We start from the raw sequence: 26,931 nt of genomic DNA on the forward strand, positions 1-26,931 counted from the left end.
GCTGGGCCCTTCTTCTCAAGCACCGCTCCGCTGGGCCCTTCTTCTCAAGCACCGCTCCGCTGGGCCCTTCTTCTCAAGCACCGCTCCGCTGGGCACCGCCGTCGCAAGCACCATTTATGGTTCACTATGCCCACCATGCCTCCTCCTGGACCAGTGGAGACTGTCATCCACCTGATGGACTGTGGCTTTGCACTCCCAGGATGGCCCAGTGGGCAGCCCACCCACTGTAGAGACATTGAGAGACTGTGGCTTTGCACTCCCCAGGATGGCCCAGTGGGCAGCCCACCCACTGTAGAGACATTGAGAGACTGTGGCTTTGCACTCCCCAGGATGGCCCAGTGGGCAGCCCACCCACTGTAGAGACATTGAGAGACTGTGGCTTTGCACTCCCCAGGATGGCCCAGTGGGCAGCCCACCCACTGTAGAGACATTGAGAGACTGTGGCTTTGCACTCCCCAGGATGGCCCAGTGGGCAGCCCACCCACTGTAGAGACATTGAGAGACTGTGGCTTTGCACTCCCCAGGATGGCCCAGTGGGCAGCCCACCCACTGTAGAGACATTGAGAGACTGTGGCTTTGCACTCCCCAGGATGGCCCAGTGGGCAGCCCACCCACTGTAGAGACATTGAGAGACTGTGGCTTTGCACTCCCCAGGATGGTCCAGTGGGCAATCCACCCACTGCAGAGACTTGAGAGACTGTGGCTTTGCACTCCCCAGGATGGTCCAGTGGGCATGGTGGCTCCTCGTGGATCTGGCGTCGTGGACGCATGTGGCTGTGGTGCCCCCCCCTTCCCTTCCCCCTGAGGTGCCTGTAGTTTTTACATCTGATGCCCCTGCAGTGTTCTCTCCAAAGGACTCAGGTCTCCTGTGTGGGCTTTGCCCTTGTTTCTCAAGACTTTGGCCCACGGACATGGTGGAATCGTAGTTTGTGCAGGACTTGGTACTTCAGTTATACACTGATGTGTGTGTCATTAGTTTTGTTGTGGATATCTTTCATGGTTGTACGCTAATTTTCTGGAGCTTTTTGGTACATAAATATTTATTCCAAATATGATTATGTCCTAGCATTTTTCAGGGGTGTTTGGGTGGTGTCACTGTGACTTGGTGCGCTGCATTGGTGAGTACATAGTTGGGGGGGGGGGTTGCATATGTGTGTGGCCGTAACCTTTCGTCCTCCCCCTCCCGTGTGTCGTAGGTGCAGTACTCACCGTTGTCGTCTGCGCCGGACTTCGTACTCGTGGTAGATGAGAAGGTAGACGAGAGCAGGTAGGATGTTTAATTCGGGTTCCATGCTGTCCTCCTTCCTCCTGGAGTGCGTAGTGGTGAGCGTTTTCCCGTCCGTAGTCTGTTTCCGCCGTGTTTTTATCGGCGGTGCTCCCGCCCCGGAAAAGGTGGCGGATTGGTGAGTTGGAATAGTGTGGGCGGTACATTGTCTGCCGCCTGTCTGTTGGCGGTCACCGCCGCGCTGTTTATTTGTACCGCCGTGGCGGTCGGAGTGTTAAGGTGGCTGTCTGTGTTGGCGGTTCCCGCCAGGGTCAGAATCCCATATTTTTTACCGCCAGCCTGTTGGCGGGTTGGCCGCCGCTTTAACACCGACCGCCAGGGTTAGAATCACCCCCTTAGTCTCTTTTTTGGATGTTTTTCTTTACCGGGACGAACCACGAAGTCAGGCCGGGTCGCGGTTGAGGCAAGCCGGCTAGAATTTCCGCGGCGGGTCGGTCCCTCTCTGGAGCTTTTTTCCAAAAATTCTCAAATCTTTTCCAAACTTCTGGGGCTTCACCCAGATGTTCTTTTAAGGTTCTTTTGGGGTCCACAGCTCACCCCAAGGGTCCAGAAGTTCTGTGATGGTCCTTGGGGGGTGCGGACTTCAACTCCCAGAATGCACCTGGCGCAAACTCCTTTTTGGCCACTGGACAGTGGTCAGCTGGTCGCTTTCTTCAGGAGTTGGTGCAGGGGACTCTGGTTTAGCAATTTTTCACCTGTAGCAAACAGGGAGTCCCTCCTTGAACCAGTTGAAGCCAGGCACAGTCCTTCTTGTGGTGAAGCCCAAGTGTGCAGCTGGTGCAGTCCTTCTGAGTGCAGGGTCCAGGTGCAGGCCAGGGGTCCAGCAGGGCAGTCCTTCTTCTCCTTAAGTTCCTTTCTTGTTGAATTCTGGAGGGGATCTGAGGCGTGGGTGCAGGTCTGCCAGTTTTATCCTTGCTCCTGGGTGAAAAGCAGGGGGGCCCTGGTTCTCCAATCAGGGACAGGGTCGTCCCCCTGTGATGACCACTTCCTGGGAAGTGTGGCAAAAATCCATCCCAGAAGGCAACAGTCTCTAAAAATCCAACATGGATGAATCTGATTTTTGGAGGTTACATCTGGCTGAGCCCACCCACTGGTGTGACTAAAAATCATAAACACACCCCTCTCCTGCCCTCTCCTAATCTAATCAAGGGGGCACCTAATTGTCTGGGGTTGCAGGATGTGGGGGTGTTGCTGGGTGCTCCAAATGTCCTTCTCTGCCTTTGAAGACCAGTTTGGCAGCCCTCCCCCTTCCTGCCTCACCATCTGCTGAGGGGAGATTCTCTCCCCCAAGCACATTCCTTTGTGTGAAGCCAGGCCACTTCACACCTAATCAAGGCAGCCTGGCAGAAGCTGCTGCAGGCTGGCCAATCAGAGCACAGCAGCAAAAACAATGCAGAGCTGAAATTGGCAACTTTTTAGGTAAAGTCTAAACTTTTTACCTGGACAAGTTATATTAAATCCAACAACTGGAAGTTGTGGGATTTATTACAACAATCAATTTGATACCAAATTCTTGGTATGTAACATTTAAGGAGACTTTAAAATTTAAAATAAAGTCTGCCCATTCTAGCCTATGAAGGCCATTTACTTCAATGAGGGAAAAACGAATTTGGCTGTTTTTACCTCACCAGGGCTTATAAATCTATTTTTATAAAGTCCCTGCTTATAGTTACATGGCACCCAGCCCTAGGGGCACATAGGGCACACCTTAGGGGTGACTTATATGTAAAAATAAGGTAGTTTAAGACTTTGGAAGTACCTTTAATTCCAAAGTCGAATTTGCATATAACTTTAATTTAAAAGCAGCCAGCAAGGCAGGCTTGCTTTTAAAATGACACTGGGCACCTCAGCAGTGCACCTAGGTGTGCACCACCTATGCTGTGGTCCCTAAACCTACATGCCCTACCATATACTAGGGACTTATAGGTAGGTTAACTTAGCCAATTATAATTAGCCTAATTTGCATATCCATTTTACACAGAGCACAGGCCCTGGGACTGGTTAGCAGTACCCAGGGCACCATCAAAGTCAGGAAAACACCAGCAAAAAGAGGAAAATGGGGGCAAAAAGTTATGGGGCCTCTGCAATCAGCCCTGTTTTCTCACAGTAAGACAGTGGTGATGGTGAGTAGGGTTGAAAGAAGTTTTGGACAATATGTTGTCTCAGATGCAATCCTGCAGCTGTGTTTGGACAGTCGCTCTCATGTTGATGGACAACGTCCTCCTCTTCAGACATTTGTGGGACGGGTTCATAGAGGGGAATGTTCCTCCTTACACAAATGTTGTGCAGGATGGCACAGGTCAAAATGATCTTGCAGACCATTTCTGGTGAGTATAGGAGGCTGCCTCCGATGGTGTCGAGGCACCTGAATCTTGACTTCAGGATGCCAAAGGTCCTCTCAACTATGGTGCGTGTCCTCCAATGTGCCTTATTTAGGGACGCTCTGATGCTGTGCTTGGGTTTGCAAATGGGGTCATGATCCATGGCTGGATCCCATACCCATGATCAGCTGAAAGAGAAAATGAGTGAGAAAATTTTGATGTTGCTTGCACCATGATTATCACTTTGCATGGCAGTTGTTCTCTTGTGTTGTCTGGGACTCATCTGTATTTGTGTTATTGTGTGGAATCCTAGGCTTCTAGGATGGACCATGAGCTTTGGGTTGTTTCATTATGTGAACTGGTGTTTGGCTGATTGACTGGATGTCTGCTGTATTTTTGTAGAGTTGCAGTACATTGTGTACTCCCTTGCATTATGTCATGTGAAAGAGGTGTCCATGTGTCTTAACGGGGGGTGACATGATACTTCCATACACAGAATAAATTCCACAGTGGTGGTAACACTGTGGCATCTATATGGCCTGGAAATCCCATCCAAATTAGCATATGTAATAGAATTTGTTAAACATTAGTGAGGCCCCTTGACTTGGCAAGGTGACAATGTACAACACATCTCCATAAGTTGTCAGCACTGACGTGTTGACAATTGACTATGCACAAATATCCCATGTGTGACAAGTTCTCTGCAGACCTATTTCTCTGCCCTTGCCGAGTCGACTCATGTTCAAACGTGTACCTATACTACTGAACCTGTTCCAGTTCAGCTGGCTAACTTGGTTGTGAGGTTGTCGTTTTGAGTGTCAGAAGGTCCATATGCCTGTACATCTGTTGTGTGTGAGTGAAATTGTCTCAAACCGTATGTGCAGGAATGTTCACTTTCAATATTGACACATCAATATGTTTTCTTAGCACAGTCCACTTGCTTATTGGTAGTGGGCAATGTCAAAGCAGGAGTGATGTGAGATTTTGTTACAGCCTCATTGATTCCATGTCACCTTCATTGTAGTCATCATAATCATGCTTCGTGTCTCATGGTGTTTGACCTGCAGCTAAACACATTGCACACCTTACACAGTACTGATTCGTTGGAAGGGTGTTTGATTGAGTGTTACTGATGTGATATTGAAAGATTAATCTTCTAAGTTGTACTGCCAGTTAAGGCCATGTCATTGTCATTGTGTTGTTTTTAAATTGTTCCCTTGTGTCTGTGGACTGGCATATGTTGTTATTTGCAACTGTCATTTGTCCCTAGGTGTGTATCCCATTGGGTGAGGATTTAAACATGCCTAGCTGTGTCACAACCTCAGTGTCTTCCTGGCCATGTGTCAATGTAGTGGTGTATGTGTTGTTTGTCCTAGAGGGTTGCTGTGCAATGTGTATATAACTGGGTTTCTGTACTCACCAACAAGTAGGCCATTTCCATATCATCCATCCTGGAAGTGTTGATTGATGGTGCAGTGGCGGAAGATGAAGAATCATGTACACTCCCAGGATACTTTGCCACGATGTTGGTGATCAATCCCCGGTGATCGACAATGGCCTGTACATTGATGGAGTGTGTGTGCTTCCTGTTGCGGTATAGATGTTCGGTTGCAGCAGGTGGCACAATGCGTACATGTGTGCAGTCAATGGCACCAAGCACGTGTTGGACGCCATTGATTTGGTAGAAGCCCTGTTTGATCTCCTGCTGCTTCTGTTGTGTGTTGGGGAAGCTGATGTGGTGGGGTGTGAGGGAGATGATGGCATCCAATACCTTGGGTAGGAAGGCAGAGAATGAGGGCTATGAGATCTCTGCAACCAGGGCACCAGTGATTTGAAAGGAGCTACTTGCCAACATGTGCAGGAGAGCTAGCAGCTTGGATTCTGGTGGAATGGTGTGGGGTGTCTGTAAGCTGGGTGCCAACTGTGGCTCAATGTTGCGCACCAGCTGCTGAATGGCTTTCCTGTTGAGTCTGTACCTCTGGATAATGTCTTGTTGCCGGAGTCCCAGAAGGGTTGTCCTGTGCGGAATATCCTCTCCTGCCGTCTGCGTTGCCTTTGGGGTCCCTGCTAGTGTTGTAGAAGCTGCTGTTGTTCGTCCTGTGCTCTGCGTCAGTGTGCATGCTGGATGAAAAGCACCTCCATTTCTTCCTTTGGAGCTCTGCTGTTGCTTCTGTGTGTTTTCCTTAAGTACTGGTGTGTTTGCCCCATTTTAACGCCTTCCCTGACCCAGGTGTTATTTTTTTATGCAAATCGGGCTGTGCGTCATTTTCCGACTCCTCCTCCCGGCTGTGCGGTAGCATAAATATGGTGCACGGGTGTTTAAGTCATTTTTTGGACAGGAACACCTACCTTGTATGTCATTAACGCAAGGTGGTTTCCTGCATCCAGAAAATAACGCACACGGCAGACTTTTGCCGTTCGCGGGCTCGGGCGTCATTGTATAAATATGGTGCAAGGTTTGCGCCGAATGTGCGTCAAAACTTTTGACGCACATTTGGCGCAGACAGAGTATAAATATGCCCCTGGGTTTTTGTGCTTCTGTAGACCACCTATGGTCTGCCAGATAAATGAGACACTCCGTTCTCAAGTCTTTTCTACTTAGTGCTTCCATTATTTCTGGTGTCTCATAGTAGTCTGGATGGCCCAAATCCTTGAGAAAACTCTTAATGTTCATCAACCAGGGGATTCTCAAAGAGAATCTTAGGTCTAAACAGTCTCTCAAAATGGTGCGGTTTAGGCCTGCATGTTCTAACGACCAGACTTTAAGCCATAACATTACTGGCTGTACCCTTATTAGGTCTGTAATATATGTGGCCCCCAATTCTGTGTGACATACAAGTGAAGAAGTAGCTTTTGGGACGGCTAGGAAGGATTTCAAGAAATCATTTTCTGCTATTTACAGCGCATTACACTTTGTGTGCCCCCATATGCACGCCCCATACATGACAGAAGGAACACATTTTGCTCTATATATTTTTTACATATCTTTAGGGGTGATTGTTCCCATTCGCTTTGAAAAAAAATTCATAGCCATATTGGTTTTTATAAACTGTAATTTCTTAGCATTAACGCATTGCGACCAAGTATCTTCTTTATCAAACAAAATTCCCAGATATGAGAATGTTGCTGTGACATTGATTTTTCCTCATTAATTGTAATGTCACAGCTCTTAGCTGTCCTAAGGCCACATTTCATTACATATGTTCTGGAACAGTTAACTCTAAGACTTAGGTCTGACATAAAGTTAGCAAAAGTTGACAGGAGTCACTGAAGAGCCAGTCAAGTTTGTGCCATAAGGACGGCATTGTTGGCATACAGAAGGGCTGGGATCGCCCGGTGACAATTTGGGGACGATCCTTGCATTTATTTACTAGCTCTATCGCAAGGTGTTTATACAAAAAATAGAAACGGTGCTAGTACGCAACCTTGTCGGTACACTTCTCGTGGGCCCCAAATCTGGCCTTTGCTCTACATCCGGAATATAACTCTATTATGAAATTAATTATTGCTGGGTCTACCCCAGATCTTTCAAAATAGACCATAATTCACTGTGGGCAACACAGTCAAAGGCCGAGGACAGATCTACAAAGGCCATGAATAAGTTTCCTTTCTTGATCTTGGTGTATTTGCCAATTAGGATGTTTAAATTTAGACCCTGTTCCACCATCCCCATCCTGGGGCGAAAGCCGTATTACAGATACAACACGATTTTGTTTGTTTCCACCCATTCCTGTAATCTGTTCAAAATAATCTGTCCTGCTGTTTTTGCTAGTGAGTCAAAGAGTGAGATGGTCTGGAGCAGGCAGGATTAAGGCGATCACCATTTTTAAATATAGGCACAGTGATGAACTCTGCCCAAGTTGAAATGAAGCCTGAGGTGAACATGCCTTCAGGACCAGAGTCAACAGAGGGCCCTGGAGTGCAATATTAGACTTGTATATGTCCACTGGGACACCATCAGGGCCTGGGGCATTCCCCACCTTACTTGCATTAATGGCCCCAACAACCTCTTCTATACTAGATGGGGGTGTAATGATAAGGGAATTGTCTATATGGGTGACTTCATCCAATGACAGAGCACATTGGTCAGGGTCTATTTTGGAGCTGTATATACCGTATCTGAAAAATGAGCAATCCACTTCTCCTCCATTATGGCAACCTCTATTCTGGGAGTTTCCATTGTCCCCAGCAATGGGGTGTTAACTACCTTCCAGAAGACTACATTGTCATTTTTGAGACTCGCTTCATAGAGTGTATTACAGGACTCTTCATTCATATGTTCCTTGCGGTTGTTAACTGCACTCTTGTACTACTGTCTAAGTGCACAAACCTCATTCTTACACCTGCGTGACTTATTTAGGGCCTTCTTAAGGCTTTTGTGAGCTCTAGTAAATGCCGAATCAAACAAACCTTTTTTTTTACAGTATCCCAGCGTCCCCCTGCTAATGCTAAGGCCCTTTTTTACGCCGCATGTAATTGAGGTGTAAGCGCTAATGCCATTTTGTGGGTTTACGTCATCCTCACGGCATACCCAAAGGCTTCAGCATGAACACTTATTAGCTGTTTCAGGAAGCCTTGTGGTTCAATCTGGGACCAGCATAAGGAGTACCCGTTTAGTGATGGCAATTCTATATTATTAAGCAGATTGGGGGTTTCCTTCTGCCGCCGTTTATCTGAAAATAAAGTGAGCTGTATGCTCTGGGGATAATGATCGCTAATCGCTATGTCGTGCGTCTGTTGATTGCACACGCTATGGGAGAGATGGTTAGATAGTAATATACAGTTTATTATAGTGCAGGCACCTCTGCCATTAAAGGTGGGTTTGAATTGTGGTTTGTTAACTCAGATTCCATTTGAGAAAGACAGATCAAATCTATACATAGGCCCTCATTCTGACCTTGGCGGTCGGCGGAGAGGCGGCGGTCGGACCGCGAACAGACCGGCGGTATTAAAAATGGCATTCTGACCGCGGCGGTCACCGCCGCGACCGACCGCTACTTCCCCACTCCGACAGCCACGGCGGTCATGACCGACGGGCTGGAGTCTGCGCACTCCGGTCCGGCGGTCGACCCAAGACCGCCAACGGTATCATGACCCTGCTTACCGCCGCGGTTTCTGGCGTTCGGGAACCGCCATGCGAACCATGGCGGTAGGCACTATCGGGGCCAGGGAATTCCTTCCCTGGCACTGATAGGGGTCTCCCCCACCCCCCACTGCCCCCCCGAGTCCTCCCCCCACACCCTCCACCCCCCTGCCACCCCCTAGAGGTGGTACGAACCCCCTCCCCACCCCCACCCCGACATGCACATACACGCACCCCGACATGCACACACCCCCAACATGCACATATACACACCCCCTACACACACACATACACAACGGGGACACATACCCGCACACATACATGCCGACATGCGCACCCGCCGAACTACACACATTGCCCATAGGCACAGCAGCACTCCCCGCCCGCATGCACGCACTCACACACCCCCTCTACACACTCACACGCACACCCCCATGCACGCACACATCACACAACACCCCCCCACCCCCTCCCCTCACGGACGATCAACTTACCTTGTGTGTTGGTCCTCCGGGAGGTGACAGGAGCCATGGGGAGGTGACCGCCAACAGAAGACCGCCAACAGAAGACCGCCACACAGAAATGTGGGTCGTAATTCTGTGGGCGGTGTTCTGCTGGCGTGGCTGTGGAGGTTGACCAGTCTCCACTTTCCCGCCGACCGCCAGTGTGGCTGCTGGCGGTTTTCCGGCGGAACGCTCCCAGCGGTCAGAATGCGCACAGCGGCATACCGCCGCGGTCGGCGGTCTTCACCGCGGCGGTAACTCGGCGGTCTTGCGAAAAGACCGCCAAGGTCAGAATGACCCCCATAGTGTTATTCAAGGCGTTACCAAATTGATTATGTGAGAAGTGAGCTTGAGCCCCATTATCCCCTTCGGTTAGGCCGCAGACTTTTTCCAAAGGTTCCTTGCATAGATAAATGTTAAAATTGCCACCCATAAAATGAGAGTCCCTCTCCTAGTATTAGCACACACTTTTTCTAAGTCATCTTGCATCCGCCTAATTATACTTGGGGCCTCACGCAGAGAAACATTATTGTAAAAATGAATAATCACTAACTGGGTCGAGCTTTGTACAATGCATACTATCATTTGGTAACAATGATTGCAAATTGGCCCGGTCATCTTAGTCAATGGAAGCTTGTTTGAAATATATGCAAAGTCCCCCTTTTGGCCTCTCATGTCTAGAGGGTATAGCAGGTGTGTGGTATGTCCTATATCATTTATGTGCACAGGGTTCATAAGCCAAATCTCCTGTAGGCACAGGCAGCAAAAGTCTCCTATGAAGTCCACCCAGCCTGTAATGTTGATCTTATTACGGAGTCCTGCCACTTTCCTAAACAAAAAGTCTGAATCTGGTCTTACAGCCCCTGCTTCGTATGTGTTGGTAGTGGCTATTTCTGTGTCAATAAATACAGAGGAGGGATGTGTGGTAGAGGAATAATCAACTTACCCCTCTTCCTGCTCTCCAGGTCTACTATCATGCCAATCATGTGTGGTTTCCTCAGATATGTCCTTTTTACAGGTCCCAGGGAAGTTATTGCTCAGTCAGTCCAATTCTTCAAGAGGTGAGAGAACTTGGAATCTATTATAAGTGGGTATAAAGCTATTGATCTCAATTATTTTGTCCTGATGATTGTAACCAGGGTCTGGATTGATTTCACCCTATGTTTGTTTGGTAGAAGTAACCTAGTGGTAATAACGGAATTTCACAGAGGGATACTTGTCGTGCATCTTTAAAGGATTCTTTCTACCAAGATTGGGGATTAAAAGGAGAGAACCACATAGTCTCCCATTAATGATTTCTGGCTCCTGCCTACCCATTTAACTCTCCTCACCATCTTTTTATCTTTGAAAGGGGAGCCGACCATGCCAGGTTCCATTCGAGTTCCTAACCAGTTTAGAGATTTATTCCTCAGAGCAGTCCATGATTCCCGGTTATGAATAGGTATGGTGGGAACGTTGGCCAATATAACTACATAAGGTTTATGCCATTGGATTGAACAGTTGGGATGTTTGAGTCTGCCATCCGGGTCTTTAGTAAGTCTAAGCTAATCGCCACTGTACTCTCTACCTGGCTTAAGCGCTTTGATAGGGTATCCAGTGACAATTTAACTGAGAGTTCTAAAGCTTTAATTGTGTCACGAATATTTACAAGCAGTTTTAAAGTGCTTTTGGTTGGTTTCTGGGAGGTTTTCCTTGTAGTGGCCTTAGTTGACATCTGCCTGGCAGGTGGAATAATTACTTCACCTTTCCTGACAGACTGAGCTTTCACTATGTTTGGATCATTGTCCACCTGGAGTGACAGGAGCTTTCTTGTGCGTTTAGATGGGGGTGGAGAATCGTCAGAGTCTGATATGGCCTCAGTGATATATTGAAACCATCCACTCTAAGCTTCATCACTAGTATTTCTTTCAGTTGCCTCAGTCCGATGAAGAGGATCAAGCTTGATAGGGCTATTCTGCAGTGGTGGAGATGATGGGGAGCCCCCATGTGACAATAGCCTTTCTTTCACACTTGAAATATGCTTATCCATGGCCCCAATGGCACCTGAGATATATTTTAATATTGATGAATGTTCTTTAAGGGGAGATGTAGATTTTGTGTTTGGATGCTTTCTCTTGCCCATCCTTAAATTCACTTGTTAAGATCTTTTATCAGTCGAATAGTCCAAGTGGAATTACGACAGTATGCCTATGCCCACACTGGACCTGGAAGAATCCTCCTGTTGTCATGCAGGCCTAAAATACTGATGTTATGCCCTGATGCCCAGTAATGGAATAGCTCTCCCATGGTTGTGAGAATGCTGCCCAAATATTACTGTAAGGAGAAACATTTCTAGGTCAAGGGGGGAGGGGGAGAAGCCCAGCTTGGCATTCTGCTCGGTCTGCAGGTCCAATATTATAAACCCCACTTTACCTTTCGTAGAAGCAGCAGATCTTAGGGGGGTGGCCCAGCCCAGCCTCCTCCGGGCGTAGACGGGCCCACCCTTGGCCCAGGCGCGTCCTGCGCTGCTGTAGTCTTCTGATGCTTTTATAGCACGTGAAGCAGCTTCTCCCCAGATGGCTGCAAGGATTTCTGGGGCCTGGAGTCGCCTCACTGGATCCCACTCAGTTTGCGCACGTCCAGCGCTGCAGTAGACTTCTGGTGCTTTTGTAGTGTGTGAAGCAGTTCCTCCCCAGACGGCCGCAAGGATTTCTGGGACCTGGAGTCCCCTCGCTGGATCCCACTCAGTTTGCACGCATCTTGCGCTGCAGCAGTCTTCTGGTGCTTTTATAGCACGTGAAGCAGCTTCTCCCCAGATGGCTGCAAGGATTTCTGAGACCTGGAGTCTCCTTGCTGGATCCCACTGAGTTTGCCACCGTCCCGCGCTGTGGTAGACTTCTGGCGCTTTTGTAGCACGTGAAGCAGCTCCTCCCCAGATGGCTGAAAGGATTTCTGGAACCTGGAGTCCCCTCGCTGGATCCCACTCAGTTTGCCACCATCCCGTGCTGTGGTAGACTTCTGGCGCTTTTGTAGCACGTGAAGCAGCTCCTCCCCAGACGGCTGCAAGGATTTCTGGGACCTGGAGTCCCCTTGCTGGATCCCACTGAGTTTGCCACCGTCCTGTGCTGCGGTAAACTTCTGGCACTTTTCTAGTACGTGAAGCAGCTCCTCCCCAGATGGCTGCAAGGATTTCTAGGACCTGAAGTCCCCACGCTGAATCCCACTCAGTTTGTGTGCGTCCCGCGCTGCAGTAGACTTCTGGCGCTTTTGTAGAGCATAAAGCAGCTCCTCCCCAGATGGCTGGAAGGATTTCTGAGACCTGGAGTCCCCTGGCTGGATCCCACTCAGTTTGCACGTGTAACATTATCTATATAATACATATACTAATATGTACATAGTCATGTCCAGTTGCTTGGTGCGGCCATGCAGCTCTACCACCTGGTGCACTGGTTCTAGGCAGTCAGGCGCTGCTTTCTCCACATATCTAGCAAAGTTCCTCATCTGAGAAATGTCTGTACTTAAAAATACTACACAAGAAGATTTCCTTTAATGGTTATGGGTTTCAGCATTTACGCCTGCGTCTGCCCCTTATTAATTACAACAACAAAAATAAAGGACATTCATAGACATCTATAAAGCATTGTGTGTGCATCTCTAGTGAAGTACTCTTTCTATGCTGCTAACCTTTCTGTTAATATTAAGTCCAAATACATATGTTTATCCATCACATGCTACATTTCGTTATTATTCAGCTTGCTGGATCCCACTCAGTTTGCCCACGGGACAGTAAAAGAGCTGTTTAACCCATAGGAACCCCAAACTCCTCCACAGTCCAACACCACTCCGGCTCAGGTAGGGATGGTGGCCCTGCCTAGCGATTGACTTCCCAGGTGAAAGCCATTGCTTCACCTGCCACTCACGAGGCATTGCAGGAACTGTTCAGCCAGCAGGAGCCCATGGCTCCTCCCTGGTCCATGGTCCCGGTATGGAAGCAGGCCCTGCTCAGAGCCTGGAGCCCTGGCTTCCCAGGCAAAAGCCATAGCTTTGCCCGCATCTCACAGGGGAGTACAGGAGATATTCAGCCCGCATGAGCCCCAGACTCATTCTCCATTTTGATGCCACTGTGTTGTGTTAGTGGACTGGGCCTTCATATTGGGTTGTATCCACTTCACACCCCAAAAAGGCACGAGGGTCCTCCTCAGTCTGCAGCCACCATGCCCTGGGCCCGGACTGTCACCTGCAGTCCACTGGCTAAGGATCCTGCGGTTTGTGCTATCCACCTTCCTGGTGCCCAAGCCTGGGGAGCTAAGGAAGGTTAAGACTCCAGCCAACCCCCTTTTCCTTTGGACCTGCCTGAAAAGCCATTTTTCCTCAAATATTAAGCCCCCACAAAGTCGGAGGCTTACAGAACCCGGGGGAGCCACCAATTGTAAGTTACAATTAAATTCCTATGCATTTTCAGGTGTTAGTAAATCATGGTGCTGACTTAGGTGGTAATTCCGACCCTGGCAGTCGAAGACTGCCAGGACTGCGGTGGCGGTCAGCGGTGAAGAACCCCAGATTACGAGTGTGGCGGTTTAGCCTGTGCCAAACTGCCACTTACCTGTTCCTACTGCCAGGGCGGTTGAACCTGCTGGGCTGGAGATGAGCAAACCGACCTGGTGGTCCACCCAATACCACTGGCGGTATCACGAGTCCCCTTTCCGCCAGGGGTTTCATGGCAGACTGTCTCCGGTAGACGACTCCCCCAACCCCCAATCTACCCCCAATCTACACAAGAGCCCCCTTCCCTTACAATATTCCCACTCCCCACCTCCCCGAAGCCCCCAGTAACACCCCTGCTCCCAGTGATGACCCCCCACCACCCCAGCTCCCAGTAGTGAACCGATCACCGTACTTACCCCCACCCCTCCGATCTCTGTACTTACTCCCTGATCCCCATACTTACCCCCATCCCCACATACACACATGCACCCAGACACGCACACCCTGACACACACTCACTTGCACTCACAACACCCTTAATCTCATGCGCACACACACGCAACCCCCCAAATCCATACACTCTTACACGCACAACATCCCCACTCACACACGCACTCACTACATTCACCCCCATTGACACGCATACAATCCATCCTCCACCCCCCTTTTCTCAACATACATACACACACACAACCCCACCCCTGTCTACATGCATGCACAAACGCACCGTGACCCAGCATTCACATTCACTCACACACATCACCATCACCATAGTTACACACAGACATACATGCACGCACGCACAAACACTCCCCTCCAACCCTCCATTTAGTACATGCATACACACACTCACACACATCTATTCACACACCCACCCCTTGCAGAGGACACTTACCTCGTCCGACGAGGTGCTCCTCCCTGATGGGATGGGACCTGGCACTCCCACCGCTGGCAGCGCCCCGCCATTAGGACACCACCAGGCCGTATTACAGGTGGTAATACGGCTGGCAGAATCCTTTTGTCGGAAATCCTTCAGTACTCATAATATGGCGGCTGGAATGACCACCTTAGTGTTTATCTTGTCTTAGGTGCTAGAAATAATGGTGTTTTTCATCCCATGGACATTGGGCACGGTGTGCTATTTCAGCAATGTGAATATCTAAGCAAAACATCTGCACAGAAAATAGCACAGGCTTTTCTATAATATTTAACCTTTGAGTATGCTGCCAATGTTAGTAGTAATTACAGTACTACACTCTTTGACAACTACCTCTTCACTCTAAATTATGAAGAGAGTTAAAATATTGCAACCAATCTGTAGCTCCATTATCAGAAATCTTGAAGAGCAGTTTGTGTGGATAGTTTAGGAACATCCTTTCTCTGTGCCTAGAGCTTGATTGACCATAGGTTTGAGCATTTTACAAAATAAAAGATTGACTGTGTAACTGGCCTGGCCTATACCAGTCAATTTGCTCTTCTAGTCTCCTTTGCTGTTCTACTCTCCTCTCTGGAGCTCAAAGCAATTCAGATTTCTGATAGAATTTTGAAGAATGCATATAGTTTTCAGCACATGTAGGATTTTTTAGAGAAAAACATGATTTAAAACAGAATGTGTAATAGAGTGAAGGCTTCAAGTACATATACAAAAGTAAATGTGCAAACATGGCATTTCCTTGTTAGACGCCTATCCCCAGAAGAAATTTTGTCTAACTGTCGAAGTGCTTAAAAGCCGCCAAGTTCACCAGAACACTTTTAGAAAAACCAGACCTACCTTCGCAGAACTTTTTTTCATAGGGAATGCCATCTTCTGGGTCAATACCCTATCAAAAAACAAACATCAAAAAATCTGTTTAATGTTCCTTAAATAATAATCATCTGATTTAGGGCTATCAAAAAAAGCATACTCATTTGTATAGAGGTGAAGCACAAAATAATATGTGCCCATGCTATTCTCACTTTCCATTTGTTGTTAAGAAAGCTGAAACATATTGTGAAGGAAGCTGGACTGGCCATAGGTGACACAAGCAACATCCCCAGTGGTCTGGAAGACAGTCAGGGTCCAGGCAAACTGCAAAACCCTCACTTTATCCAGCATACAAAATTACAGATTCAAAGATCAATCATTTTTATTGAATCACAAAGCCTTAGTAACCCCTTCATTATTAATTGATCTTTGGAACTTATTCAATCCAAAATTAGAAAAACAAATTGCAGAGAAGGTGTAGATTGAGCATATCCACAAGAAAGGATCTGAAACAGAAATGTGCATCTATCAATTTGATGGTTAAACCAATTTCATGCCACCGTACGTCAATTCTTATTTTCCTGTTATCCTTTTAGTTCACAGATATCTGTTGAATTGCTGTAACAATGACTCCACTGCATCTTTACAGTGAACTGGAAAAATAATTGCTCTTTTATGAGACTCCCCAATATAGTGTTCTGTTGCAGAAAAGCTACATTAGTTTTAAGCATAAATGTAATGTTATTCTAAATTATTAACAAAAAAGCGCTTCAAGACTTAACAGTCAAGCATTAAATGAAAGGAAGTCTCAATAGATCTCCTGCAAGACAGACATAAATTGGGTATTGATTTTTTGTACACAATAAGGGGTGGAAAAGCTATTGTTAAGGAAAGAAAAACATGTTTGAGTTGTACTCGCTGATCTAGGAGAATAAAGGATTTTTCCCAATATCATTCCATCTGTCAGTTAACAATACAATAAAAAAATCTCCTTCCCATTTTCATTCAGTTTAGGATATGGGCCCTCCTTACGAGTTTGGCAGTATTGGGCAAGACTGCCGCGATGGCAGAATAGCAACCGCCAGATTACGAGTTACAAAACCCAATCTGCCAAAATACAGACATAAAACCAACACCGCCAGGCCAACCCACGGCAAATGACTGACTGATAAATCACCGTACCCCCATGCTGACACAATTTCAACTGTTATATTATGAATCAACCTCCAGCACAGTGGAACTTGCACGGCGGACACCGTAGGCGGTTTGCACCGCAGCGGAACACAAAGGCACAGCAGAAAGTAGCTAACACCACAATGGCTAGTTCAAATATCCCACACCTGATAACCATATACGCACCATGCACACCTGATCACGCCACCATATAAGCCCCTCCCCTGAACAATTAATAGTGACAAACACGAGCACCCACACCCGAGACAAAACACAGCAAACAAAGATCACACAGCACACACACTGCACAAAGCAACACCGCATCTCACCAGCACACACAGCCATACACCCCACATCACCACACACCCTGTACTCCATCCGACACGCACAACACATTCCCACCCTACAACATGTCATGCCAGAAGCACCCACGGTTCACCGACAATGAATTGCAGGTCATGGTGGATGAGACCATCAGAGTAGAGCCACAGCTCATGGGAGTCCAGGTCCAACACACATCAATAGCCGAAAAGACGGAGTTATGGCAGAGGATCGTTGACAGTGTCAATGCAGTCTGCACATACCCACGCACAAGGGAGTACACCAGAAAGAGGTGAAATGACCTCAGCGGGAAGGTCCGGTCCATGGCCTCCAGGCAGAGGATAGCCAGTAACAAGACCGACGGTGGGCCCCCACCCCCCCCTCCATCTGACAACCAAGGAGAAGAAGGTCCTGGATATCATGTATCCCGAGGGCCTGACTGGCATCAGCGGAGGGCTCGACACTGGTAAGTCAGCAATAACCCCCCAAGCACCCACCACACATGCCCAGCATGCCACCCTACCACTCACCAACCCACTGAAACCCACGCCACTGACCAGGTCCAAACACATCACGCCCCTCCTCTGCATGCCACACCACCCCACTTCCACCATCTCTACTCACACACCCCGAATGAACGAATGCCAACCACAATGTGAAGAACCACAGCTCCCACAATCCAATCGAAACCAATGTTTTCACAGCAGCAGACGTTATTGCTAACACATGGAAACATGTCGAGCCACTGCATGCTCACACAACAGGGACACAACAACAACAGTCACACAATTAACATCTACCGTATCCATCCACAGGTACCCCTGCCACTGACATCCTGCATAGGATTCCAGGCTCAGACAGTCCTCCCCAGGATAAAGGCCCCACAGGATGAGGACGACTTTCCTGGGCCACCTGGGGCCACTGGGCAGTCCACAAACGGCACAACCACCCTGGACACACTGGAAGACCCTACCCATGTGGCAACAACACCACAGCCAGACCCTGAACCCCAAGCCTGTGCTCCAGGGACCCAACAATCAGAGGTTTGCCCCATAGTACAGCGGCCAGGGTCAAGGGCACCCACCCCAGACAATGATGGCCCTTCGGATACTGGGAGTGGGTACACTATGACAGGGGGCCAGGGCTAGTGGGAGGGGAACCGTGACCCAAGAGTCAGGACAGCCACACCAACTGCCTGCCCAGGAGGGCCTCAACCAAGTCCTGGGTGTGTACCAGCACACTCAGGATACAGTGACCCAGATCCTTGCCACCGTGCAGGAGACACAGCAGCTGCATGTGCAATACCATCAGGAGGCCATGCAACAGTGGCAGGCCCACAATGCCACCATGGCCTCCATTGTAGGGATGCTCAATGACCTGACCACTGCCATGCGTGAGTCCACTACCCACCAGTAGGCCCCTAACATTGGCCACATCCCATCACAGCCCTCCACGCCAGCCAGTGGCATGGAGGTCCCGCTACAGGTCTCGCAGGACACCAGCATCCCTACCCCTGTAGTACCCCTCCACACAAGTGAGGATGTCCAAGTAGACTCCCAGCCGGACATGATGCCCAGACCAAGACCACCGCCAGGAAATGACCCTCTCCTGAACATTCTCCCTTGTGTATGACACCCTGTTGACTGTCCACTCCTATATCTCTGTCTACCCATGGCCAGCAGACTGGCCCTGACTACCTACAGCTGGCCTTAACATTCTGATGATCACCGCCGCCATGACCCCAATCATCACCCCTCACAATTATACATCACAAATAAACTAAAACTGAGCACAGTCCATGTCTATCTTTTTATTTGCCATGTGTATGGAACTGCCAATACATGTATAAGTGGCAACCCATCGTCTAGCACATACATGGGATGGTGACAGCAGGGGCAGCATAATGCCTGGAGGCTGATCGTGGAGCAGGCAGTGGCTGGACATATGTGTCAATGGAGGCTACAGGCCAGGCAGAGAGCACAGAACACCACAACATTTCCTGAAAGGAGAGCAAGACAGGGACAACAATCACTGTAGGAGTCAAGATGCCAACTCCACACAAATGCACTATAGGAACAGGTATCCAAGGCAGATATGCCAGGCAGGTCCACAACCGTATGGACAGTACCAACACACACACAACACATACCAACCCAATGATCCCACCATCACAACGCACAGCGCCAGACCTGGCCCCATACCCACTGCCACCAACAACAATGTTGCACTGCGACACAATGTGGACTCCCAGGATGGATGCTGCACACATGCAACAACCCTGTGTGGCACACACATAGCACCTGCAGTGGCAACTCTGGGAACTTTCCACTTACATACTGATGACACTAGTGCACCAGCACAACACCTGCCTGGCCATGGGCCTGACCTGTACACTGTGACTACCTCAGTCATGGGCACATGTGACACTCCCTCAACCCACCCAGAGTCTGATCTGCAACCATCATCGCCAGTGGTCACAGACAACAGATGGGATCAGAGAGAAGACAAACAGTTGTAGAGGACACATACCACACAGTTTGCACATGCCTGCATCTCAGCCGAAGTAATGTTGAATCAGCACCGCCATGGATTCAGCTGCATCCTCATCATCCTCCTCTTCATCACTCCCCATGTCCCCTTCATCAGCCACTAGTACAGCTACCCCCTACTCTGCATCCAGCAAAGCAAAGGGATATGATGCCTCAGGGCCAGATTGTGCAGCATGCAGCAGGCCACAATGATCTGGCACACCTTCTTTGGGTTGTAGATCAGGGCACCCCCGGAGACATGCAAACACCGGAACCTGGCCTTCAGCAAACCAAAGCATCTCTCAATGACCCATCTGGTACGACCGTGGGCCTCATTGTAACTCTTCTCTGCAGCTGAGGTTGGGCACCTCATGGATATCAGGAACCAGGGCACTTTGGGATAGTCAGAGTCACCTTTGTGCATAGTGGGAAGATGCATATCAGGACCAGGAGGGCAATAGGGCCGGGTAATAAGGGTGCAGTCAGGTGAGGGGGACACATGCAGGGGTACCTACCAATGACTCAGGCCAGGTCTCTCTGGAGTAGTGCCATCATGTCTGGCTGTTCCGCAGGATGTAGGAATCATGCACGGAGCCTGGGTACTTGGCAATCACCGGGGAGATGTACTGGTCTGCGAGACAAACCACCAGCACATTGAACGAATGAAAGTTTTTGCAGTGTCTGTACACCTGTTTATTCCTCCTGGGTGGCAAAAGTGGGTGCCATAAATGTCCCCAATATTATGAGGGATCTGTGCCACAGCGTAGAACGAGGCCTTGACAGTGGGCAAATCTGCATGTGAGGGGAACCGGATGTAGTTGCACATATGTTTAATCGGGGCACACATCACATCCCTCAGGACGGAGGTGAACGTGGGCTGCGACATTCCACTTGCAAGGCCCACTGTGACCTGGAAGGAGCCTGAGGCAAGGTAATGGAGGACCAACAACACCTGCACTGTGGGAGGGATGGCATTGGGATCCGGCTCCAACTGGGCCACTAGTTCCATTATGGTCAGATGGTTTAGGCTACAGGACTGGGTGATGTGACGCTCCTCCAGGGTGACAAGGTCAACTAGGGGCCTGTACACCAGTGCATTCCTCATCCTCAAACATGCATAGTACCTATGAACAGGGGAGAGGTGCTAACATGTTGTGCAGCATAGACGTATGACGCATTACATTTCACACACATCACACATTTTAAATGTGAAATGATTGCCGCCTGTCTGCATGTATGGGACAGGTGGAAGTGAGATCATCCCGCCGGCGTAACACGTCATGGTGGTAGGCGGTCACGACCACTGTGCTGCTCACCATTGGCTCACACTGTTGCGAATGGGAGGCTGGAGCCCATGGTGATCGCTGCCGGCGGTGACGGTAATGTCCGTGGGGGACATGACCGCCATTTCATGTGCCCATGCTCAATTGACTCCTGAACCTGGTGCACTGAAGACTTCTACTGTGTGTGCTGCTGTGTACTGACTCTGGTAGCCAAGATGCCACTTCCAGCAGGAGACAGGGCCCCAGCCTTCACCCAGGAGCAGTTAGAGCGGCTTGTAGACGGGGTCCTGCCCCTGTATGGACAGTTGCATGGGGCACCAGAGCAGCAGGTGAGCCCATTATCATTGTCCTGCCTGTGAGCTGTGTGCATGGGGATGGGGCCCTTGGTAGGTGGCAGTGTGACTGGAACATGGACATGGGTGAGGGTTTGAGGACTATGTGGCTGTGGAAGTGTGATGTGTGCTGTCCACTACTGTCCCAGGAATGCCACCCATCATGACTGTGTTCTTCTGTCTGTGTCATCCATGTAGGTCAGCGCCCATCAGAAGAAGGGGATTTGGCGTGCCATCGTCAAGCAAGTGCGGACTCTGGGGGTCCATGCCTGGCGGAGAACCCACTGCAGAAATCAGTGGGAGGACCTGAGACGCTGGGCCCGGAAGACTGTGGAGGCCCAGCTGGGGACATCCTCCCAACGAGGTAGAGGTGCCTGTTGGACTCTGACCCCCCTGATTGGCCCACATATTGGCGGTGGCCCTCCCTGAGCAGCCACATAGGAGTGAGTACTCACTGTCACTTGTGACATGTGTTGACATGGTGGCTCTGGGTGGGCACCATCGGGTAGCTGTGGCATGGATGCTAGGTACACTGATGTCCACCTTGGGTTGTGTCCACCTGGGCAGGATTTATATCACAGTTGTAAGTGATGCCAAGCTGTCAGTGGTAGCTGGCCAGACTGCTTAATTCAAAACTGTGTGGCCATCCACTTGCTATACCTGCTTACCAGCACATGACAACTGGTTCTTCTGAGCTGGGGTGTCAGGGCATTGTGATTGGTCCTGACCAACCACTGTGCCAGGGGTGTATTCATGTCCACAATGAGCTGACAGGCACTACATGTATGGTGGGGTGGGTGCACAAAGTGGTGTCAGTGCTTCTTGACATAAACCAAGGGGTCCTGCCAACTAGCCGTGCAGGATCCTCTTGGGTGTCCAGTCCTTTTCATGCCTGTATCAATTGCCATGGGTGTGGGTAGGTGCTGGACAGGTGTGGCGGTTATGACACTCCTCATATAGAGAATTGCCTCAGTCAGACCATCAGCAGTTGGCATGTGCATTGTTGAGGTTTCCCCCATGGTGTCACCAAGTAGTAGGATGTTTAGAGGTGGGCATCATGTATTATGTAATGGCATCAAATGCTGATGTTCTACACTGTGTGACGGTTGTGCTGGCAATGACCAATTGCACCCTATCTCTCTTTCTGTCCCTCCCTGTTCTCCTCTGTCTTTATGTGTATCAGCATCATCTGGTGAAGGAGAAGGGGCACCGGCGAGTAGGGTAGCTGCTGCCCACGGGACCCATGAGGCTGACAGCAGCAGAGCCGAGGGGACCAGTGGGACAGAGGGCGAGGGGAGTGCCACAGGGGAGACAGGATCGACCACTGCATCTTCAGATTCCTCCTCCGGTGGCGGCTCACTGGCGGTAGCGGACCCATCTGGGACCACCCCAGCACAATCCTTGTCCGCCTCCCCCCATACCAGCACCGCCCTCCCTTTAGCTCCCCACCCAGTTGCCCGTGCCCACTCACCCAAGAGGGTGGGTATCTCCTTCACCACAGGCACTGCTGCCCCTGCATAAACCAAAAATTGCACACACAGTTCCAAAAAGTGGAAAGTTGTATCTACCGGTTCTGCATATCAGGAAAACCAAAAGGTTGTAAGCACGAGCCCTCACTCACCTTTCGGTGACATGCTTCATCATAGGGCTGTGCTCCTCGTCAGGCCGGCGCTGCAATGCCTGACGGGCCCCACACGGGGGCTCTTTGCCGGAGATCTTTTTGAGCGAAATGCGCACCGGTCAGAAATAGGAATCGAGGATTGGAGTAGAAAAGTTTAAAAATGTCTAGAGGTACAAACCGTTGATATCTTTAATTAAATGTTAGTGCCTCTGACAAGATTAAAAACAAAGAATAGGGATATGGTAAAATAATGTCTACACTCCCCATAAAGTATAACAAAATTGTGCTAACTGTAGCCACCAACCCTTATACTAAAGAGTGGTGAAAAAGACAAAATGAAGAAAACACAGGATCCCCTGTGCTACTCTACATTACAGGTCAACATGCATAAACTTTTCTACTCCAATCCTCGATTCCTATTTCTGACCGGTGCGCATTTCGCTCAAAAAGATCTCCGGCAAAGAGCCCCCGTGTGGGGCCCGTCAGGCATTGCAGCGCCGGCCTGACGAGGAGCACAGCCCTATGATGAAGCATGTCACCGAAAGGTGAGTGAGGGCTCGTGCTTACAACCTTTTGGTTTTCCTGATATGCAGAACCGGTAGATACAACTTTCCACTTTTTGGAACTGTGTGTGCAATTTTTGGTTTATACAGTATTGGGAACTTCACACACTGGACCAGGAGTCTATCCTCCGAATATCCCACTCTCTGCCCCCCTTGCTGTTGTTTTTTGACTGCTGCCCCTGCCCCAGTCAGCCCTGCTACCCTCAGTGAGAAGGCTATTGACCTCCTGAGGTCCATCTCTATGGGGCAGACAACTATTGTAAATGCCATCCAGGTACTGGCATCCCAGGTGCAACAGACAAATGTGTTCCTGGAAGGCATTCACATTGCCTTGTCTGGCCTACAGAGATCGTTTCAGGCTCTGGCCTTCTCGTTGACAGCAGCCAGTGTCCCTTTTTCTTCCGTCCCCCCTCCAGCAACCTGTTCTCAATCCTACATCCCTCTTCCCTTACCCATCAAAGGCACACCTACTTGACCCACATGCATCCACATCAATTGACACGGTACACATGGACAAACATAAGCACCACAGATGCCACCACTGCCATGCACACACTCAACATACCCATGCAGACATGTCAACATCCACACCTTGCACCGACTCCCCATCCACCTCCTCCCTCACAGTCGACACACCACTCACATCTGCAGTCAGCATGACATCAGTCACTGTTCCTGCACATGTGCCCTCACTGCCACCATCACCACATCTTCTGACCCCGATCCACACACCCCGTACACCACTGGTGCAGACACCACAACTGTCAACACACCCACATGCAGCACATCCACCATTCCTGCAGACACTATCCCAACATTCACTCACACTTCCCCCTGCCATTTCCCTTCATCTCCTCCTCACCTCTTCCCAGTACCTTTTATCACACACACTCACCCAAAGTCCCCCAGCACACATATTTCATCCACCCAGGGACCTGCACCCATGGCACATCCACGTACAAACCTCACAACCATTCACATTCCCTCCACTCCCAAACGTTTTTCCAGTGACCTCCCATGTGTACCCCAAAAACATTTCCTGCACAAGTTTTCCCTGTTCCCCACCACTGACCCAGTCCCTGTTCCCCCCAAGCGCCCTGCTACCCTTCCTATGCCCCTGCCTTCTGCATCTCAGTCTGCCGCTGCCCCTGCCCATGCCCCTCCACCACCTGCCACTTCTGCCCCTGTCACATCCAGTGCTCATGCTACAAACCCAAACCCAAACCTACTCCCTCCTCTTCCCAGGCCAAGCCCATTTCCTCCAATTCCATGGCCAAACTAATGCCACACCCCTTGTTAAGCCCCCGCCATCCAAGGGCAGGCTGAAAACGCAGCCCACTACTAAGCCCAATCCATCAAAGGGCAAGCCCAGGGACCACCCATTTAAGGGCACCCCTACGGCCACCCCCTCCAGGCCCAGACGGAAGGACTCACCCTCCAAGCCCAAGGACCCTGCACCCCCACCCCTGAGGTGCCTGCATTCCCCATTGATGCCCCTGCCCTGTGGAGGTCTGCACTTTGCAGTCAGGAGTCAAGCTGGGGCATCATCTTGTGCTCAGTGTGCTCGGGGCAGTATGGATTTTGGACTGGCCCTTGGCCCTGTATGTCCGTACTTTTTAAATCTTTTTTAATATATGGTTATCATGCGGCAATAGACCGTTGGTGTCATTGTTTCCTACCTAGTCCTGGCTTTTATTCACCATGCATGTGTGGGGGTGGTGGGTACTGGTGTGTGTGTGTTGGTACAGGTGTTTGTTTACGTATGTGTGTGGGCACGGCTTCCCGTGTCATGTGTGTGTTGTGTGTGTGTGTACTAACTTCGTTCCCTCCAGTGTGTGCTAGGCTGGTGTACTTACGGTTGGTGTCTTGGTCGCTGTCGTTGGTCTGGGAGTTGCAGTGCCAGGTAGAGTAATGGAAGGAGTTGCATTTCGCGTGCCATGGTGCCAACGGACGTGCCTGTGTTCCTGAAGGTGGGTGTTCCCTTTATATTGTTCATTTCTGCCAGGCTTTTGGTGGTGGTGGTTCCACCCCGGAAATCCTGGCAGTGCGCAACCTCGTAATATGGACGTGGGGTGCTGCCTGTCCGCCAGGCGGAAGATGGCTGCTGCCTGGTGCACCAGCACTTCCGCTGTGGCGGGCCGAACAGTGATTTGGATGTGTTCTGTACGTACCTTTGCAGGCCTTGTAATATCTCAACCGCTGCGGTATGCTGACCGCCAAACTTGTAATAACGGCCGTAATCTTGTCCCCACAGGTTGAAAGTTATGCAGAGTAAATCTTTCCAGCTTTGATCATTATGAATTTGTGCTTAAGATTCAAAATATAATTTATGGGAAGATTTGTTGATTCTGAGGGAAATATAGAAATATTCACCAATGCATTTATAGGTTTATCATATCAATTTGAAAAAGAACTGGGTAAATTATACTGTTATTCCACCTGAGGAAATGAAAGATAAATATCCTCTTTAAAAATAGGTTAACTCCAAAACTCCATAAAACCCATTTTTTCTGAATCTTTTTTTTACCATATGAGGGATGCAAGAAAGAAATATTTTGTAACAAATGGTTAAGGAATACCTAATCTAAAATGCTAGATATACTTTTGGTAACCCAAAAGAAAAACATATTAGGTGTCTGGGGCATAGCTAATACCTCTTTAAACAAAAAAAGCTGATAAAAAGCATTTTATTTTTCAGTACTAATACTTACACAAACGTCAATATCATTAGGATCCAAAAGCCAAGAGCAATTAACTCACTTCAAGGAGAATGATGAAAAGTTATAATGAAAACTTGTGCGATCATACTCCTTAAACGTTTGGTAATATTAATACAAGCAATGAAATCAGTGAAATTCAAGCCCCCTTTTGGTGCTTCACAGAAAATTGTACAAAAAAGAAATAACATTCTTAAAAATAATTTAGGGATAGTGATTGGTAACATAAATTAAGGTTCAATATAATATAAACAAATATAATTTTAATAATATGCAATCTTCTCCACCAGGGCAAGAAAAGGACAGGTTATGTCTTACACGACTGGAAAATGTCATTATGGAGTGTGGAGCACTCTAAATTCATTTTAGTAGTCTCTAGTATTAGCAAACCATAAATCCACATATTAAATCGTAGATTGATTTCATATAATAATAAATTCAATGCCCATATCTTTTGTACAATACTTTGTAAGAAGTATGATTTCAGATTTTGTTAGATTTAGGATTTTTTATAAAAACAAGTTCAGCTTCGACATACTATGCAGATAGAGAGGTTTGTGCGTCAAAATATTATCTTAATGAGCTATTTGATGTCTTTGTCTACAAAATAAACACTCTTAGGGGCAGATGTAGTAATCTACAATTTTGCGACTTGCAAATTGCGAGTCAGACCGACTCGCAATTTGCAACTCACAAAATTGTATGCAGAAAGGTGTCTCAGACACCTTCTGCGACTCGCTATGGGGTCGCAAAGACCCACCTCATGAATATTAATGAGGTGGGTCGCAATTTGCGACCCCAGAGCGAGTCCCTGCACTCACAGGGATGGTGGCCTGCTGGAGACAGCAGACCTCCATGTCTGTGACTGCTTTTTTAATAAAGCAGTTTTTTATTTTTTGAATTGCAGCCCGTTTTCCTTAAAGGAAAACGAGTTGCAATACAAAAAATAATGAAACCATTTGGTTTCATTTTTTCAGAGTAGGCAGTGGTCCA

The 26,931-nt window shown here is 48.8% G+C and overlaps 1 protein-coding gene across 2 annotated transcripts in view; it reads right to left on the reverse strand.

Moving 5' to 3' along the window:
• Positions 1-26,931, reverse strand: part of AOAH (acyloxyacyl hydrolase) — an 845,303-nt gene that overhangs the window by 492,107 nt on the left and 326,265 nt on the right. For both annotated transcript variants that reach the window (XM_069215577.1, XM_069215569.1), the window contains exon 10: positions 15,428-15,476. In XM_069215577.1, the coding sequence (XP_069071678.1) occupies positions 15,428-15,476 (49 nt within the window). The remainder of the gene's footprint in view (positions 1-15,427; positions 15,477-26,931) is intronic.

The sequence above is a fragment of the Pleurodeles waltl genome, chromosome 2_1 (genome assembly GCF_031143425.1).
Source record: "Pleurodeles waltl isolate 20211129_DDA chromosome 2_1, aPleWal1.hap1.20221129, whole genome shotgun sequence".
NCBI classification, from domain to species: domain Eukaryota; kingdom Metazoa; phylum Chordata; class Amphibia; order Caudata; family Salamandridae; genus Pleurodeles; species Pleurodeles waltl.